Source organism: Coenobita brevimanus, chromosome 40 (genome assembly GCF_032717465.1).
Source record: "Coenobita brevimanus isolate Jiangsu-jjx chromosome 40, ASM3271746v2, whole genome shotgun sequence".
In the NCBI taxonomy this organism is placed as follows: domain Eukaryota; kingdom Metazoa; phylum Arthropoda; class Malacostraca; order Decapoda; family Coenobitidae; genus Coenobita; species Coenobita brevimanus.
Window position 1 is genome coordinate 18,503,916 of NC_136993.1, and position 19,478 is coordinate 18,523,393.

Consider the following 19,478-nt stretch of genomic DNA (forward strand, 5'->3'; position numbering starts at 1 on the left):
TACATTCCTTGCTGAGGTCTCCTAGCCAGGTTGGTTGACTTGTGTCATTGTCGAGGATGAGCAGCACCTTGACAGGGATGCCAAGTTCACTGGATTTTGCCTTGGCATCAGGGATGAAGTGCTGCAACAACCACTCGGAAATGATGCTGCTCGTCATCCAGCCATTGGAATTGCTGTACCAGTACACCCCGCTATCATCCATGCAGTGAAGATTCTTGTAACATCTGGGGTGTGCTGCGGTATGAACCACAACAGTCTGCATCTTGTGTGAACCTGCCAAGTTCACAGTGAACATGACCGTGATCCTGCTCTTGTCCACTTTTCTCCTCCAGGCCTGGTGCTGCTGCTTACTGATATAAGTAGACTTCAGCATAGCCTTGTAGTATAGGGTCGTTTCATCTATGTTGTAAATTTGGTGCTTGCTGTAGCCACCCTCATCGATTATCCCCTTCACGATGGCAGGATAGTCCCTACCTGCCATTTCATCCATAGATGCACGCTCACCGGTGAGGTGAATGTGAGGTAGCTCCTTCCTCTTCAAGAACTGGCATAACCATCCCACAGAGGCTTTAAAGGGTTTTATGACACCCAGCTTCACAGATGCAGCTTTGCAGAAAATATTGGCCCGGTCCCTGATGTAGCGCCCATTCAGTGGAACTCCTTCCTTCTCCTTCCTCAGGATGTATGTTGCTAGGTACCTCTCCATGAGAATTATTGCCCGGTTGGTTGGCCTGCTTCTCCCGTCCAGTGCCACCATCCCATACGTCTTAACAGTCTTCTTTATGGCCTCCCTGTTTGCCCATATTGTTCTCACTGTCGATTCCACCAAGCCGAGTTCCTTCCCAGTAGCAGTGTTACCCTTCCCACTCTCTTCCGAATGACTTCCATCTTCATGGCATGGGTGATGCACTTCTTCCTTCTTAAAGACGGGGCAGCCATCCTGGCTCACAAAACAATATCCTCAGAGTAGAAGGGAACGTTGCTGGAACAGTGAATGTACCCTCTGTGCGTGTGTTCCTCTGTTGAGCCTCTCTCACCATCCTCCAAGCGGCGCATTTGAGCATCACGTGACGAGTGTGCATCATCGACGTTACAAAGTGGGCGGAGCGTAGGCAACTGTTTTCCGCTTCTTGGGGAGGCAATGTTGCGTACCCGGGGTAACTCCAGATTTGGGCCACTCTTCGCGGCCCGTCTCGCTTGCAATGAGGTTAATTTGCATATTATTAAACTAAACTAAACTAAAACTAAAAAAAAAAAAAATATTGGTCCTCGCTTACAATGAGGATCACATACTCTGAACTCGCATACTAGGAGATGTACTGTATAAGGGTGAAAAACTAAATCAGTCGTTAAAACTATTTCTAAAGTGCTGGTAAACTTGTTTTGGTAACAACTGATCATTTCAATAAGGCTGAGTCATGAAATCCCACAGGTCACCTAGTCATGTAAACAAGCGATCATAAAGTCGGCCAAGTGGCCTTCAGTTCTTTCAAGGGCATAACGTTTTCGATATTATGAGTGGCCTGTTGATGACGCGTCACGATGAGGCAAAGATTATAGCGTTGCTGATACCCAGAGCAAAATGGTGACCTTGACTTCTGAAAAATGTTATTGTAGAAATTTGTTGCATTGTTGTTCATGAGCAATACTTTTGGGGCATACAAGAGTATAAGACCATGCTGGCTGTGTTTTAATAGAACCTGGATATCTCAGAGTAATTAAAATTTACGCCAGATCATGTCTAGACCTTGAATATATACCCACAAGACTCTTCCACAATAATACCTAATTTTCAATAACAAAAATTTTTGTGTGCCATAATTTCTCATTTTATTCTCCTCTTTCTTTCTTTCTCTCTCTCTCTCTCTCTCTCTCTCTCTCTCTCTCTCTCTCTCGTTACCTGTTATAGAAAAATAATAATACCCTCCTAAGCCAAATCCTCTTCCCAGAGATTGAGTGTACTGAACCGGCTTCCTACTTTCTTTAACCCTTCGTAGTTGCTGGCTTTGCGCTGTGCCATTTTTTCCATCCGCTGGGTAAAATACAGCTCTTCTTTATGAGAAGCATCACCACACTCAGCTCCTACTGTAAATAGACTGAAGTCAAAGACATGTCTTCTCTAACCCCTTGCCCTTACTGATTCTTCAACTTCTCTCTCTTAGACGCATTGTTACACTGTTCTCCTTCTACTGTCGGTATGTCAGTGGTTACTTCATTACTAAACTGCCTGCATGCATTTCTAGTCTATTCCGGTGGAATCACAATGCCCATCTAATAACGGTTTCAGGATGATCCCTTTTCAGTTACACTATATAATGCACAAGCCAAGAGATACTCCCATTTCTGCAGTTCCTAACAAGTCATCTCTGGATATACTTTTCTCAATCAGTATTTCCCTCTGCTTATGACACAATTAGTAATGGCATTTGGATATGAAAGGATTTTGGTATTGGTTCATTTTTGTTCAGTTCATCGTGGAAAGGACAACATTTTCCAGACTTCCAGGGCTGGTTTGGGTTCTTTCTCTTTCCAAAGAAAAACTCCTACATTTTTACGTGTTACCTTAAAAAAAAAAAAAAACTGCTGTCATTAATTCTGGAATATTTTTCCTTCAGCCCTGTCACTTCCATAACGTATTTTTCATTTGATTCTTGCAGTACCCACTAATTAATTCACGTCAAATAAGCTTTTCAGATTGGAGGTTTCAGATATGCGCCTATTACCCCTTCATTGTCAGACGTTTCCAGTTTATTAGGTACTCGTAAGAACTTCTAGTAATAGAAAAAACAATATATAAAAATTAAAAATGAAAGCAATAATAAAGCATAAACATTGGTTTTGATCTTTATCACACAGGCACATCATTGTTGGACTCAGCGTTAATGAACTTGAGGAGTTCACTAGCACCAAAAAAGGCAAAAAAACGCAGCACATTGTGGGCCTTGTGCAGGTAAAAGAAGCCATTTATTTACGAGAGAGAGAGAGAGAGAGAGAGAGAGAGAGAGAGAGAGAGAGAAAGAGAATATATATATATATATATATATATATATATATATATATATATATATATATATATATATATATATATATGCAGAGACTTCACTTCACCGTGAAGATATGTATGCAAACTAACCACAGGAGAAATGAAAGGAGCGACAGTGAGCACTTTCACATATTACATCTTCAGACACAGTGAGACAGAAACGTGTGTGTGTATATATATATATATATATATATATATATATATATATATATATATAAAATGCAAGTAATCCTACAAATTTTTCTTTAGCATTTATTAGTGATCATCGATTTGTTAGTGGTGTAACACCGTGAGATCCAGCCCGTACTTTTTGGTTTGTTCTTCATACCTCATGACGATTTCATTTTGCATCGGAGAGACTTTTGAAAGTGTAAATGTTGAATGAAGCCTTAATTAATTCTTTTAAATGTGAATGGCTCTTCTAAGTTGCGTGTAGTTACCCAGTAGCAAAATGACAAATATTCTATATGACGCCATGTGACTGCTATGATTATCTCTGATGTACTCCTTGGGAAATGTCAATGTTTATCTTTTCTAGTTACTTTCCAGTTACACTTCATTAAGATATTATCTTTCAGTCTGAATGCCATACTATTTATAACCCTTTCAGTCCTAGTAAGCCATTTTTATTCCATTTTTTGTTGTACCAGACAATTTAAAACAGGCTTTTCGAGAGACCTCATGTAGCGATGGGGTCAGTATTGGTTGTTTCTAACTCTGCACGTTCAAAACGTCTATCTAGAGGAAAGTAAGTCCGGTTTTAGATAGCATAATAAGTAAATATATAAATAAAAATGAAATAACTAAAAGTCACTTGGTTCGTGCTAAGTATTGTCTCGTTTAAGGAAAGTTTGACAGAGACAACTGTGCCCCTAAAAAAACAGAACAGAAATAAAACACAACAAACCCAAGCAAAACAAATGAAACTCTCAGTGACTGTAATGGTCGCGCCCACCTAGTGGTCTAAAAGATAACACATCGACTTTGCCCTGTGAACTAGACATTTCACCGATTGTCCTCAAAGTCGAATTTCTTAATTTGTGCCTGACCTTTAACCCATCTCTCAAGTTTAGTCCAAATCTGACCAGAACTGCTTCACCTGACCTTGTTCGGTGATCCGAAATTTTGACCTTTCCCTGTGACATGGACTTTTGACTCACTGTTCTCAATACTGAATCCTTATATCCTCACCTTACTTTGAATCATTCCACAGACTTTGGTGTAACTCAGTTAAATCATTTCAAAGTTGACCTTTTGATGTTAACCTTTTACCATTCCAAGTAACCTTAACTATTGATTGTTCTTAATTTGAATTCTAATATTATTCTTGCCTAAACTCGAACTCTTCCAGTATATTTGATGTAAATCAGACAAATTTAAGTTTACCTCGCTATATGACCTTCATTTTTGGCCCGTTGTTATAAAAAGCAGTAAGTGTACCCCTATGCCGATCCTCAACACTTCCACCAAATTTGTCCCAAATTAGATCAAACCTGTTTGAATTTTTATATTTACACACTGACACATGTGTCAAAATTTGAACTTTCCCTGTGTCTTTGACCTTTAATGCATTGCTCTCAAAATTGAGCCATTTCATTCTTACCTTACCCTCAGCTTTTCCATCAAGTTTGTCCTAAACTGAATTAAAAGTATACTGGTAGATAATCCTAGGAGAAACTTTGACTGAATATGTGCCCTTGACCCTTAACCTATTGTTCACCGAAAGCAAAAAGTGAAATCCTTAGTTTTCCCTTTAACTCTCCTGAAATCAGGTGAAAATTGGATTAAGAAAAATAGTTTAAGTTATTTTGTTCACACACACACACTTAGAAACACACACTTAGAAACAAGGGTGGAGGAAAAAAGCATTAAAAAGGAAGTGAAAAGAATAATCCAAAACAATCCAAAGTTAGTCAGAGATTCAGTAGAGATAAACAAATCTATAGTAATCACTGGTATAGAAGAGGAAGAAGTAAAAATCAAGATCACAAGAGACAAAAAGGAGATGGCAAATGTAATGAGCTTACTGAAAGAAGTATCAGAGGAAATCTGTAGTAAAGACATAGAGGAACACAAAAGGTTAGGGAAATATGAGAAAAGCAAGACAAGACCTCTAAAGGTGACTTTCCAGAGTGTAAACACTGTGGAAGAGATACTAAAGAATGCAAAGAATCTTATGGAAAAAGAGGAGTTCAAAAATGTATGGATAAAAAGATGCCTAACACAAGAGGAACTGGAATTACTGAAAGAGAAAAGGGAGGAAGCAAAAACAAAAAATGAGGGAAGATCAGAAGTGGAGAAGAAGAATTTTTTTTTTTTTTACAAATAATAGGATTGCAGGTACGAAAGTGGTACACAAACAGGATGGAAGAAAAAGGAGGAAGGTAGTAGAACCATGTCATGACAAGTATATAAACAAGATGATAAAGTTGATGTACTCAAATGTGGATGGAATGGTATCTAAATTACTAGAGATGAATGATCATGTCAGAGAAAATGAACTACAAATAATATGCCTAACTGAAACAAAATTAACACCAAGGATATCCAATGACATACTAAACTTAGAGGAATACAATATATGGAGAAGAGACAGATATTTAAAAAAAAAGGAGGAGGAATAATAATATTAACTAAGAAAAATCTAAATGTCAAGGAAATAAAACTAGATATACCATCACAAGTAGAACTGATTGCAGTATAGATCGACACATCTGAAGGTAAAGTAATTGTAGCCAATTTGTACATGCACCCAGATCAAACACATGAGAAAGAGACGAATATGAGGACCTGGCAGAGAGTACAATTCAGAGTATAAGATCATTACTACATAAAATGGAAGAGAAATCGGAAAGAATTATACTAACTGGGGACTTCAATACAAATATAAATTGGAATACTCTAGATATAAATAGCCAAGAAAGCTGTTGGGACCAAAAGCTCCTGGAACTCGTACAAGAGTTTTTCTTAACGCAACATGTGAGGGAAACCACCAGAAAAAGAGGACTTGATGTACCTTTAGTGCTAGATCTAATATTTACTAGGCAAGAAAATGATATTGACAGTTTAATATATCACCCTCCACTCGGCAAAAGCGATCATGCAGTACTAAATTATAACTTCAGGATAGCATATGACATAGTAAACAGCAATGACAGTTACAAAAAGAGCCTAAACTATAAAAAGGGAAATTATCAAGACCTAAAGAAGTATTTCTTAGAAGTTGATTGGGAAAATGAGCTTAGAGGACAAGATTTAAATGCTGTATATAAAAATTTTTGTAAATTTTATGAAATAGGAGTCCAGAAGTACATCCCACAGCACAAAGAAGCAGATAAGAAAATACAGAAATGGTTCAATACAGAATGTAAAAAATCAAAAGAAAGAAGAGATTTGTTGTGGAATAGATACAGGAGACACAATAGTGAAAGGGCGTATAATAATTACAAACAGGCAAGAAACGACTATACAAGAATAAGGAGGGAAGCCCAAAAACAGTTTGAGGAGGATATAATAAATAAAAGTAGTGATTAACCAAAGCTGTTTTACAGCTATATCAGAAGCAAAACCAAAGTAAAAGATATAATACAATCCATTACGGACGAGGGAATCACTTATACACAAGAGAAAGATATTTGTGAAGCACTAGATAAGAATTTCCAATTAGTTTTTACAGAAGAAAAAAATTTTGAGAAGGACTATGTGGAACACGCATGTCCACACATACTACCAGATATACAAATAGCAGAAAAAGTAATACAGGAGGAGTTAAGTAGATAAGACAGAGGAAAAGCAAGTGGTCCTGATGAAATTTCATGTTGGGTATTACGAGAATGTGCAAAGGAGTTAAGTAAACCATTATTTTTAATTTTCAAGAAATCCTTGAGTCAAGGTAAACTACCTGATATTTGGAAAAAAGCAAATATTGTCCCCTTATTCAGGAAAGGAAATAGACAAAATCCACTCAACTACCGACCAGTATCACTGACCAGTGTTGTAAGCAAGGTATTAGAAAAACTTATAAGAAAAGCTTGGGTAAATCATCTAGAAGAACACAGTATGATAACAGAAAGACAGTTTGGTTTCAGAAAAGGAAAATCATGTGTTACTAATCTGTTGAGCTACTATGACGGAGTAACAAACACAATACAGGAAAAGGAAGGATGGGTGGACAGTATCTATTTAGATTTCAAGAAAGCTTTTGACACAGTACCACACCAAAGACTTTTATGGAAACTGTACTATCAAGGAGGAATTCGAGGCAAACTGATTTGTTGGATGCAAAACTTTCTCATAAAAATAGAAATGAGAACAGTACTAAGAGGAAACTACTCATCATGGAAAGAAGTGACTAGTGGAGTACCACAGGGTTCAGTGCTGGCACCAATCATGTTTTTAGTGTATATAAATGATATAAACAGTAACACTGGAAATGAGAGCTATCTGAATATGTTTGCAGATGATGCAAAAATACAAAGGAGAATTACTAACACAGACTCTTGTAAAGAGCTACAAGAAGAATTAAATAAACTTCATGAATGGAGTAGTACATGGCAAATGGAATTCAATGTGGACAAGTGTCATGTGATCAAGTTTGGTAAAAGTGGAAAAAGACCTGATTGGGATTACAAGTTAGGAAATAAAACCCTATACACATCAGAAAGAGAGAAAGACCTAGGTGTGATTATCAATAACAGACTATCTCCGGCTGACCACATCAGCGAGAAGGCACGGAACATGTATACACTGCTTGCAAATATGAGAATAGCATTCACATACATAAATGAAGACATACTAAGAAGGATAATAACATCATTCATTAGACCAACCCTGGAATATGCATCAGCAGTCTGGAGTCCTCATCTCAAAAAGCATATAGACAAGATTGAAAAAGTTCAAAGGGCCGCTACAAGATGGATACCAAGCTTAAGGGACCTAAGCTACGAAGAAAGACTAAATAAACTGAATCTACCAACACTACAGGAGAGAAGGAAAAGAGTTGACATGATAATGCTATATAAGAGCATATCAGGAAAGGAGAAAATAGACATAAATGATTACTTAACATATGGAGAAGCATCAGCAAGAGGACACTGCAAAAAACTGCATAAGAAGAGAGGTGATAAAGACGTAAGGAAATTCAGTTTCCCAAACAGAGCAGTTGATCAATGGAATGCACTACCGAATGAAATAGTGTGTGCCAAAACAATTCACAAATTTAAGGATATGTACGATAATTATGGTTTAAGACACGGGACAGTACGAGCTTGACTCATTCCTGTAAAGATACAATTAGGTAAAAACAATTAGGTACAATTTGGTAAGAACACACACACACACACACACACACACACACACATACACACACACACACACACACACACACACACACACACACGTATATCCAGTAAAACAGAACATCCATTCTTGTCTTGCATGCATGGGTAAAAGAAAAAGTCACATTTTATCAAATCTGAGCTGTAGGGATTCGAGAGTCGACTGCAGTACTGTGGTGCAGTACATGTACATTCTTATAATGAGTATTTCAGTTTCAAATGTAACTGATTTAGATTGTGATGGGAGAAGGTTTGATGAATGTATACCGTCAGAATTGTCTACGTTAAATATTTCAGCATGATGACGTTTTATCCAATTCTTGCAATATTCAGACAATTGCTGAACAGACTTTTAAAACCGGATGGGTCAGATGTTGCCTTCAATTGCCCCTTTACTTTCAGAGTGGTCTCATATGTTAAGCAAAATCGTTTGATAAAAACAAGTATATCATAAAAATAACGTCCGCTGCATGTAGGTAGTAAGTAGGTACCCCAACAAAGTAATTCAGAAACTAGAAGCCATCTCATGATGGGATCTCACCACCCGCGTAGCTGGAAAGTTTTTCCTCGGCAGATATTTTTGCACCTCCATTTCTGATTTGACGCAAATTCAGCTTGTAAAACACACACAAACTAAGCCACCCTGCCAACCCCACAAATTAAAATATTACCATTCAGCTTGCTTCGCAACGCGGGTGGTAAGCGAGCAGAGTGGTAATGTTTTCACTTCATTTGTGAGGTGGGCTGGCTGCCATTGTTTGTGTGTGGGTAAACAATATATCTCACGAATGGCTTGAGCTATCAACATGAAACTTTCATAATTTTCAAGATATGGCCAAAATATTGGACGAGTTCGAAAATGGGAACTCAGGGTCAAGGTGAAGGTCACCATACGTCAACAAATTGACCTTTGGCAGCCATTTTGGTAGCTTTGACCTTGCCCCCGAGTGCCCATTTTCGAACTCGTCCAATATATTTGGTCATATGTTGATATCCTGAAAGTTTCAGGTTGATAGCTCAAGCCGTTCATGAAATATCTTGTTTAACCACATACAAACTAAGCCAGCCAGCCAGCCTCACAACTGAAAACATTAACACTCTGCTCGCTTTTGCAAAGTGGGTGGTAATTAATGGCTGATTATCAATTTTCTGTGATAACATGCTCATTTTAGTGCCTACCATGCTTGATTCTCTGCCATCTCTTTTTCAGTCTTAAGCTGCTCATTTCTCTCTTTTGGCACATTCTATTCTCTCTTACTGTGCTTAGTTTTATGTTTTAGCATGTTCAGTTCTCTGTCTTTATGTGCTGCTCTTCTCAGTCTGGATCAGGTGGTGAGTGGCGGGTGTACATGAACCAGTTGTACTCCAGGCAGCGTTTGAAGTTCTTGTCTATCTGGCAGCGTTCACGTTTCCTACGCAAGCCGAATCTCTTCCCGGACAAGATCTCAAACCTCAACGGAGCCACACTGAATGTAATGTTTCTTATTTTCTTGTAATAATAATTTATCTTTCACTCAAATAGCCCTTATATTACAATGGAATAATATAACGACTCTAGATGATTTTTTTTTTCTTTGGCTTTGGAGAGAGAGAGAGAGAGAGAGAGAGAGAGAGAGAGGGGGGGGGGAGAGAGAGAGAGAGAGAGAGAGATTTGATTTAACCCCAATTGGGCTAGTTTATTGGACACCCCACACCTCATCCTGTGAAGGGGCAGCATCAAAAGAATACATAGATACAGCATCATACAAAGAATTTAAAAGGGGTATCCAAAAGGAAGGCAGTATCTCAGCTAGATGCATCCCTGTCTGAATTACAAAAGATAAGTCTTACAACAGTATATCAACATAAACATAACTCGTTTTATATTATTAGTATACTGTACATAGGGTGAGAGAGTTGAACGAACTGATCACACATAAATGAAATAAGTTCTTAAGTTGATAAATTTTATAGTTATAGTAGGATAAGTATATTTTTTGGGCAATTGTGTTATTGAGAAGCAAATAATTTGTATTTCCTCAGTCTTTTTCTGAAATATCATTTTCTAACATAAATTTTGCCTGATTCTCTATTGTCTTAAATTGAGTATTCCTGTATTCAAGTGTGAGTGGACATTCCAATAAATAATGCTTCAGAGTGGGTTTGTTGGGTTGTTCACATACTTTGCACTTCCTCTTCTCCTAATCAACCTGCCAACCCAGTTCTCAGGGGTAACAGTAGCCAAGCCTTACTCTTGCATGTACAATCAACCCACCTACTTCTCGTATGTCTGCCATATACGTAACTTGTCGTCAATGCAACTGTGTTGTAGTAGTGTATGGAAGTGCTGGTGTTGTGTTCTCTGAGTCTAAGGTCAGTCACCCTTTCTTTTTGTAGAGGGGGAGAGAGAGAGAGAGAAATGGTTATATCGCATCAGTTCAGAAATTCTCTCCCATGTTAAGCAAAGAAGTCAAGTGGAAGCAGTGATAACACATGATAGAATTTCTTGAACTGAAAGGATAAAACAAAATGGATCAGTATTTCATCACACATACTTCATGTGAATTAGGCTACATGATCATGTCTTGTGTTGACAGCTATAATTGTCATTGCAAATAAAAAATAAATAAATAAATAAATATGGAATTTCAGAGACTTTGCCCGCCGTCTACTGAGTATAAACTTATTCTACCAATGCTACAGTAGACACTGACACCTGAGACAAGTATTTGCACTAAAGGTAAATAAAATATAGTGTGTGCCAGAAAGGTCTATGTTCACACTAACAGATTTAATTGACTCTAAGCCTTACCCAAAAGCATAAACTTGTCCTGAAGTAAATAAGTTTCAGACAAGACTACCCGTCATCTGTGAGCCAGGTAGACTGTAATAATACTGTTAGATGAAAGCTGACTATTATGTATCAATCTTGGATGACTCCCAGTGCTCGTTGAGTGACATGTGAACTCATGTTGTGACTAAACAACTTTTATTAATAACTGTTCCTTCCATAGTCAGTCCTTATTAGATATGAGTTTTCGACACAGACAGACACACACAGACGCATTTCGTACATAATAATGACCATTGACTTTGTCTACCTTATCCTTCTGAAATTTGAAGTTTAGACACACACAGATACGTTTTGTTGAAAAATAATGACCATCGACTTCGTCTACCTATATCAGTGATAGTGGAAGACAGCCATGTGCCTTACAAAGTAAATATCTCATGGGTTTTCTGAAGCACAAAAAGAGGCAGCAAAATTTTGGAAAATGACTCATAGAACTGGGATGATATACTGGTATACGTTTCATTGAATCAAGTGTTGCTGAGCATATCCACTGCAGACATGCACTCAGACGTTGCAGAAAGGGGGCGTGATTCCTAACGGAATTACCACAAATTTGAATTCATACTGAATTTTAACCAAATTCTAAAAAATTTGTTATAAAAACTTTTCTTGACAAATGATTCTCTGAAAACATTTATGTATGATATTTATTGCAAAAGTTTTTGTCAGTAACACTGTTCTTTTATTGTAATTATTCATTGGTCTGGCGAAAATGGGGATGAGAGGGACGCATCTTCCCCACGTCCAATCTATATTCGTGCTTGCATTTTGATTTGAGATGCCAACCTAGCCATTGCTGGGCCTAGCCAGCCCAACTTAGTGCCGGTTCCAAGCCCAGGTAAATAGGGAGGGTTGATGGTAGGAAAGGTATCCGGTCATAAAACGTTGCTCAGACCTCTGATCAGTCATCTACCACTGGCCTCGGAACCAGCTTGGGCGTCCCCCAGAAGTGACGCGCAGGGGCCTCGCCTGACTCCTGTCACTAGTGAGCAAGGGCTACTGTTTCATAAGCGGGCGTGGTTGAAGAAGCGAACTCTGAGGGTGGGGACATTGAGTATGGGGAGCGTGACTGGGAGAGATAGGGAGCTGGCTGACATGAGGGACAGAAGAAACGTGGGAGTACTTTGTGTACAAGAAACAAGGTGGAAGGGAAACAGGGTACGTGACATCGACACAGAGTAGAATCTCATCTGTAGCAGAGCAAATGCGCAGGAAAGAAACCGTGTTCGAATCATCTTGGATAAGAATTGGAAGGAAGGGCTGGTGAGTGTGGGAGGAAAAAGTTCGGATAAAGCATGCAAATCATCACTTACAGAACTGGACCAAGGGGGAGTCAAACTGATTTTTAGCAATGCAGAATGAACCACTTGAAAAAAATTGTGAACTATAAAGTGATAAATGACGAGAGTGTAGCGGCACAACATCGGCTGGTAGTGGTTGAGGAAAGGGAAACAACAGAGAAATGCAAAAATTAAATGGTTGAAGTTGACAGAGGTTAAGTTAAAGAGCAAGTTTAGAACTAGAGTTATGAATGAAATAACACCAGAAGAGAATGTAATTGAGTGGTGGGAGAAAAATGGCAGGATAATTAAGCAGGTGGGGGAAAAACTGCTGGGAAAAACATCAGAATATAGCTCATCACAATACAAGGAAACATGGTGGTGGAATGAGGAGGTGCAGGAAAGGGTAGAAGAGAAAACAGAAGCAAAGAAGAAGTTTGATATAACTGGGAATGAAGATGACAAAGAGAAACTAAAAACAGCAATTAAAGCACCCCAAGAAACCAGTAGCAAGAGCAAAGGCATGAGCAGTGGATCAGCTCTAGGAGGAATTAGAAACACCAGTAGGACAGAATATCCTTGCGCTGGGAAAAAGAAGGAACAGTGATAAAAAAAATATCATGCTTTGAAAGCAGATAATGGATGGTGGAGGAAGGAAACTAAACGCAGCGGAGAGCATAAAAGGAAGGCAAAAGAGAATTTCGTGAAGTTACTGAATATGGAAAACGAGAAGAGTGTTTTTGGAGATGGGAAGGCAATTGAGAGGGAAACACCTGAAATTAGCAAGGAGGATGTCAAAGCAGCGCTGAAAAAGATGAAAAATGGGAAAGCAGTGGGACCGGATAAAATACCAGCAGACATAGATAAGCTTGGGAGAAGATGGAGTAGATGTACTAGGAGATGTAATGCAGAAGATATATGATCAGGAGAAAATACCGCAGGCCGACGAGAAAGTGTGATATTACCGATCTATTGCGAAAATGATGACATTTAGGACTATGGGAACTATCGCGGTATGAAGCTGTTGTTACACATACGAAAAATGTGAGAGAATAATAGAGAAAGGTTAAGGGAGGAAACAGAGACTGGAGAACAACAGTTCGGATTTATGCCAGGAAAAGGAACAACAAATGCAATCTTTGCAGTGCGTCAAATCCAGGAAAGTTTTGAAGAGAAACAGAGAAAGCTGCATATGATTTTGTCGACTTGGAAAATGCGTATGATACTGTGCCAAAACAGGAAGTATGGAGAAGTATGAGGGAGAAGGGCGTTTCAGAAAAGTATGTACTATTGGTTAAAGATATATGAGCAGGGAACTTGGGTCAGAACTAGTGTTGGTATGGCATACAAGTGTCCATTAAAAGTTGTGCTACATCATGGATCCTCATTAAGTCCTTCTATATTCGATTTGTTAATGGATGTTCTAGGGAAAGGCATCAGTGAAGAGGCTCCATGGGTTATGTTGTTTGCAGATGCTAGTGTAGCCTACTGATAGAGGGAGGGAGTAGAACGGAAGTTGTAGGAGTGGAGAAAGAAAATGGAGGATATAGGACTAAAAAATAGTAGGAGAAAGACAGGATACTTATGCTTTAATGGAGAAGAACAAGGTGATGTGAATTTGATAGGAGAAAAGTTGAAAAGAGTTGGGACATTCAAGTACTTGGGATCGAAAATAACAGCTGACGACAGAGTGGCTTCAGAAATTAACTATAGGATACAGGCAGGATGGAGAAACTGGAGAGATATGTCAGAAGTTTTGTGACAGAAAAATCAGCGCAAGAGTGAAAGGAGAAGTATAGTAACCTCGCCCCGAACACGTTCTCACCAAATGCGCTCGCAATTACGAAGTATACGCGGTTAGTGCTGGGATACGTATAAGACAACGTTAGATTAAAGAACCATTACGAAAACTATAAATTTACGCAAGACAGGCCTTTGTAAGGCCAAATCCTCGAACTTCAGCACAGTGCACACGGTTTGTTTTGATCACGTGATCATGTGATTCGCTGTACTACTTTTCCACAGTACTGTATTTGTAAGTTAAATATTTACATTACTATTCTGGTATGTTTATGTACAAGTTAAAGTACTATTAAATAACGTTAAAGCAAGAAATAAAGTCTTATAACCAGTTTACCTGATAGACGTCGGAATATTGCCTTTTTTATTTGTTCATTAAAGATTTGCTGCATTGATTTCCACAGTACTGTATTTGTAAGTTAAATATTTATTGTTCTGGTAAGTTAAAGCACTTAAATAAAGTTAAAGCATTAAATAAAGCCTTGTAACCAGTTAACCAGAGTTATATGATTACCCATGATCGGCGGGTTCCGAGACAATTCTCCGTCAAGTCAATTCGTCGTCAGACAATTCCCCGTCAAAACAGGGACGATTCCCCGTCAGGACAATTCGCACCCTGAACGATTCCCCGTCATTTTATAAATATAAATATAAATATTTCGCCTTTGAATTATATTCTAGCATCACCCACAGCTGTCTTCATTAATGACGGCGAATTGTCTTGTTATTGTTGTGATGGCAAATTGACTTGACGACGAATTGTCCCGAAACCAATCGGCATCGGAATTTTGCCTTGTGTTTATGTATTTGTGTGTTGAAGTTTTGCTGTGCAGTACTATATTTGTAAGTTATGACTTTACATAACCCTTCTAATTCCTGAAAGTGCTTCATATTGATTACCAATTGCAGATAACAGCAAAATACCACATTTAGGGGGTCTAGGGAACAAAATTAGGAGTAGTTAAAACTTAACACGGTTTCGTGTTGAACGCACCACGGTTGGAACCAAACCCTCGCGTTAGAGGCGAGCTTGCTGTATATAAAACGTGTGATAAGGCCTGCAATGATATAAAGTTCGGAAACTTGGCCCATAAAGAAGTCTCAGGAGAGAAAGCTGGAGGTGGAGGAGATGCGAATGCTGAGATGAATGTGCAGGGTCACAAGAATGGATAAGATCAGGAATGAGAGAATTAGGAGAACGACTGAGGTTTTTGAAATGTCAAAGAAGGTGCAGGAGAGGCGACTACAATGGTACGCACATCTAATGAGAAGGAATGAGAACTATGTGGGTAGAAGATTTAAGATGCCAGGTTAGGACGATAGTCCTTTATGTGCTTAGCCGTAAAGTTCAAAGTATGCCTAAGAAAGAATAAAACAGCCCTCTGCCGAGTGTATCATTTAAGAATGCTTATCAAATTCCATAATTAAAAACAAACATAAGACATACATTAATAATGTTTGTCAGTTCAGTTGGCCTTGGGCAGAGTACCTCTCAGCTCCCCATATGATATTTTTTTCATTGATGTGACTACAGATTCCAGTTGATCACCTAGGATGCTTTATTACCCCCATTCAAAAATAGTCTATTCATTCAACGATGGATATGGTATAGCATTAACAGCGACTCCTGCAAAAATTTGAAATTAATTCATTTGTTTTGGATTTGACATTGTCATAATTTTAGCTTACTCATGTCCGGCATGTTTGACTGACTGGCCATCTTTGGTTATGAAACCAGTAACAGAATTACAAAATACCGTACAAACTCCAGAAGTACATAGGATAATCATCATGTACATGAACATATTCTTTTTAACCTCTTATGGTGAAAGTAATTCTAATATTCCACTCTACCTAATTTCAGAGGATATTATTAATATGAGTCTGAGTAGTAGTAATTGTCTGAATATGAATACTGGAACAAAATTAACCATCTCATGAATGAGACGCAACTAGCACTAAACAAGTGATACAAAAGAATTTTCTTCGGAAAATTAATCACAGAATGCCCAGTGCTAGGATCATTCTGAATGTGTATCCTTGATTTCATCTTGCAACTTCCAGACAGTTCTCATAATACTGAGGGAGACTTTTTGAACTGCACAGGCCAGTGGGCTCTGCTTACAAGATCATTAGTTCGGAAAATCTTTCCAAGACTGATTAAAATCATCTGGAGGTAGTATATAAAAACTAATAGATTCCATAACCTGTTTCAAGAACTAAATATATATCCCTTCACTGACTCCATGGTGAAAACAGGTGGTTACCTTCGAATTCCCGCCTGCTGTGATGTATGATCGGAGCCGAGGGGAGAAGCCATACCTATATGGTCGCGACGTGGAGGTGGTCAGGGCTCTTGCTGAAACCTGCAACTTTACTATTGACTGGGTTGAAGTTCCTAAGGGTGAGTGTTTTGCCTCTCTGCCATAGGAAGTTTTTAATACATTATGTTCAGTCATAAACAAGATCGCTCCTAATATTTGTCTTCTTTTACTCTTCACTCTTTTAAGAGTGACTTGAAATGTTTTCTAAGGATAACTTTCTGACATGAAGCATCATGAAAATAAATGACAGACAGTCCAGAAGTGCGAAATGCAACCAGCGCAGTGGAACTATAGGTAAACTTGTTCCTGACTGTGTGGTTATATATGCTGTATAGTTGCGTGCGATAGATAACGAGGCAGTGCGTTATTTTTATAATCATTAATGCAATATTGAGAACCCAACAAACCCATTAGATCATGAAAGGGTTTTATAATCTATTATACTACAGCACTAGCCGTGTGTGTGTGTGTGTGTGTGTGTGTGTGTGTGTGTGTGTGTGTGAAAAAACTTGGTCCCATCACGATTGAAAAACTTTTACTATATTTAATGAGGGATCACATTTTGACCAAAAAACGCTGCTCCCGGCGCCCGGCATAGGATCTCCGTAGAATTTTTTGCCCATAAGCAACAGCAGTGCGAGAGCCCTCCACAGGGGCAAGTGCGAGGGGCCCGAAGGGCCCACGAGTACTTGATTTTTATAGGAAAGGTGGAACGATATTTGAGGTCGAACTATACACCCATCCCAAAAGTACCTGATCACTTCAGACCGATGGATGTGAAAATGAGAAGACCGTACCTCGTCATCTTAGAATCGTTCGTATGCCTTATCTTGGAGTAACTCATTCTTAAGTCATTATACTGCTGTATGTCCAATAACCCTTACTGACTGACATACACGCGAATATTTCTCAGGTTTTTCGACAGCACTTTCTTTCGTGAGAAAGTGCAAGAAAATTGGCCAAATGTTCATTTTTACGTGTCAGACATTATTATTTTTAAAAACATTACGTGCAAGAGAAATACAAAGATCTCTGAGAAAAAATGAATTAATGACTGTAGGGTTTACTTCAGCTTGTCATACCCTAAATGTTGGAAAAAATTACTAGTACTGTATTGACACAACAATATTGGTGGAATGACAACATAGGACCAATACATAATTTACCTGATGATGTCATTGTCATGGGCCGAAAATTCGAAATACAGTGTGCTTGTAAGTGTGTGCTCCATCCTTTATTATATCTATCTATAATCCTTCTATCTATCAGTCTATCTATCTGTATGTCTGTCTGTCTACAGTATCTATCAGAGACATACTATATTGTATGTGTATATCTATGTGTGTGTGTGTGTGTGTGTGTGTGTGTAATTTGGGATCAAAGAATGGAAACTTCCACAATAGGCGTTGGAAATTTTTGTTACACAATCTAGTCTGAATGCACATAGTGTTATAAGAAAAGTTAGGATGCCTTAGCACGGAAGTTTATTTAGGTTAGGTCAGGTCTGGTTGGTGTGGCTGTTATTACGAGTCCTCACCTACTGATTTGCCTCCGCCAAGAGATGTATATTATTCCCTCATTGGTTGGTTGTCTGTTTGTCCGTCTGTCTGTCTGCAGGATTACGCAAAAAGTTACGAACAGATTTTGCTGAAATTTCTTGAAGAGGTAGGGTATGGCCCAGTAAACACTCGGATAGATTTTGGTTGTGATCCGGAACATTTTGTTTGTTTCTTAACACCATATCTCCAAAAATTCTCATTGAATTTCAATGAAATTATGTGGAATAGTGGGCCATGGGCCAAGAAAGAACTGATTAAATTTGGGGGAGGATCCTGATCCTAACGAACAGTATCTCCAAAAGTTCTCTATGAATATCAATGAAACTTTGTGGAAGGGTGGGTCATGGACCAAGAAAAAATTCTTTAAATTTTGCAGGCGGCTCCATGTCCGGATCAAGATCATGCCGCACAGTATCTCCAAAAGTTCTAGATGAATTTCAATGAAATTTTGTGGATGGGGGGCCCATGGACCAAGAAACAATTGATTAAATTTGGGGGAGGACCCGGATCCGGATTCGGCATTGGCGGAGATATGCGCTCTTTGAGTGCTTTCTAGTTTTTTATTAAAATCGTCCGCCGTGCGTTGTGGTGCTTTTCGGTCTACAGGATGTGTGTGTGTGTGTGTGTGTGTGTGTGTGTGTGTGTGTGTGTAGAGAGAGTGAGAGAGAGAGAGAGAGAGAGAGAGAGAGAGAGAGAGAGAGAGACAGAGACAGAGATGGATTGACAGATATCCGAATCTGCGATTCGAATGAGGGGGTTGCCAGGACAAATGGACCTCTAAGCGTTTCTCACCCTTCATACTAACGGCCCCTGATCCCATAACACAACATTCTTACGTTCTCTCACATAGTATATCATTATATCTTTCAGCACCCTCACACTCATTCACACCCGTAGTAAATCTCTCACTTTCTGTTTGCTGCACATGATTCATCCACCACAAAAAACTTCTTTTTACTTTGTTTCCCAGCAGTGCCTCTCTGTATATCATGTTCTTCACAAACCCATTACTTTGTTAGACCCTCTCGCCCCTTAGGTGCAGTTCTTTTGCGGTTATTTGCTGCAACAGTTCTCGCTTATGTTATGATATATCCCATTCGCATCGTCCACGCTTCATAGCTGTATGCTACTGCCAATAATATACGTTATACAACGATTTCTTCACTCCAACACCCGGATTCCTATTTCTCCCGACCCTTAATGGCCTTACCTGATAGATCTAATAGAAGTGGAGATATCGTCACAGCACTGATTGTTGGGAATATCATTATGAGAGGGATGAATGGTGGCAATATTCGAAGAA

At 38.8% G+C, this 19,478-nt stretch overlaps 1 protein-coding gene across 1 annotated transcript in view; it reads left to right on the forward strand.

Moving 5' to 3' along the window:
* The window catches only part of LOC145396976 (glutamate receptor ionotropic, NMDA 1-like), a 179,406-nt gene that overhangs the window by 94,466 nt on the left and 65,462 nt on the right, over positions 1-19,478 (forward strand). The window contains exons 4-6 of the mRNA XM_080270206.1: positions 2,857-2,950; positions 9,699-9,851; positions 16,552-16,696. Of these exons, the coding sequence (XP_080126332.1) occupies positions 2,857-2,950; positions 9,699-9,851; positions 16,552-16,696 (392 nt within the window). The remainder of the gene's footprint in view (positions 1-2,856; positions 2,951-9,698; positions 9,852-16,551; positions 16,697-19,478) is intronic.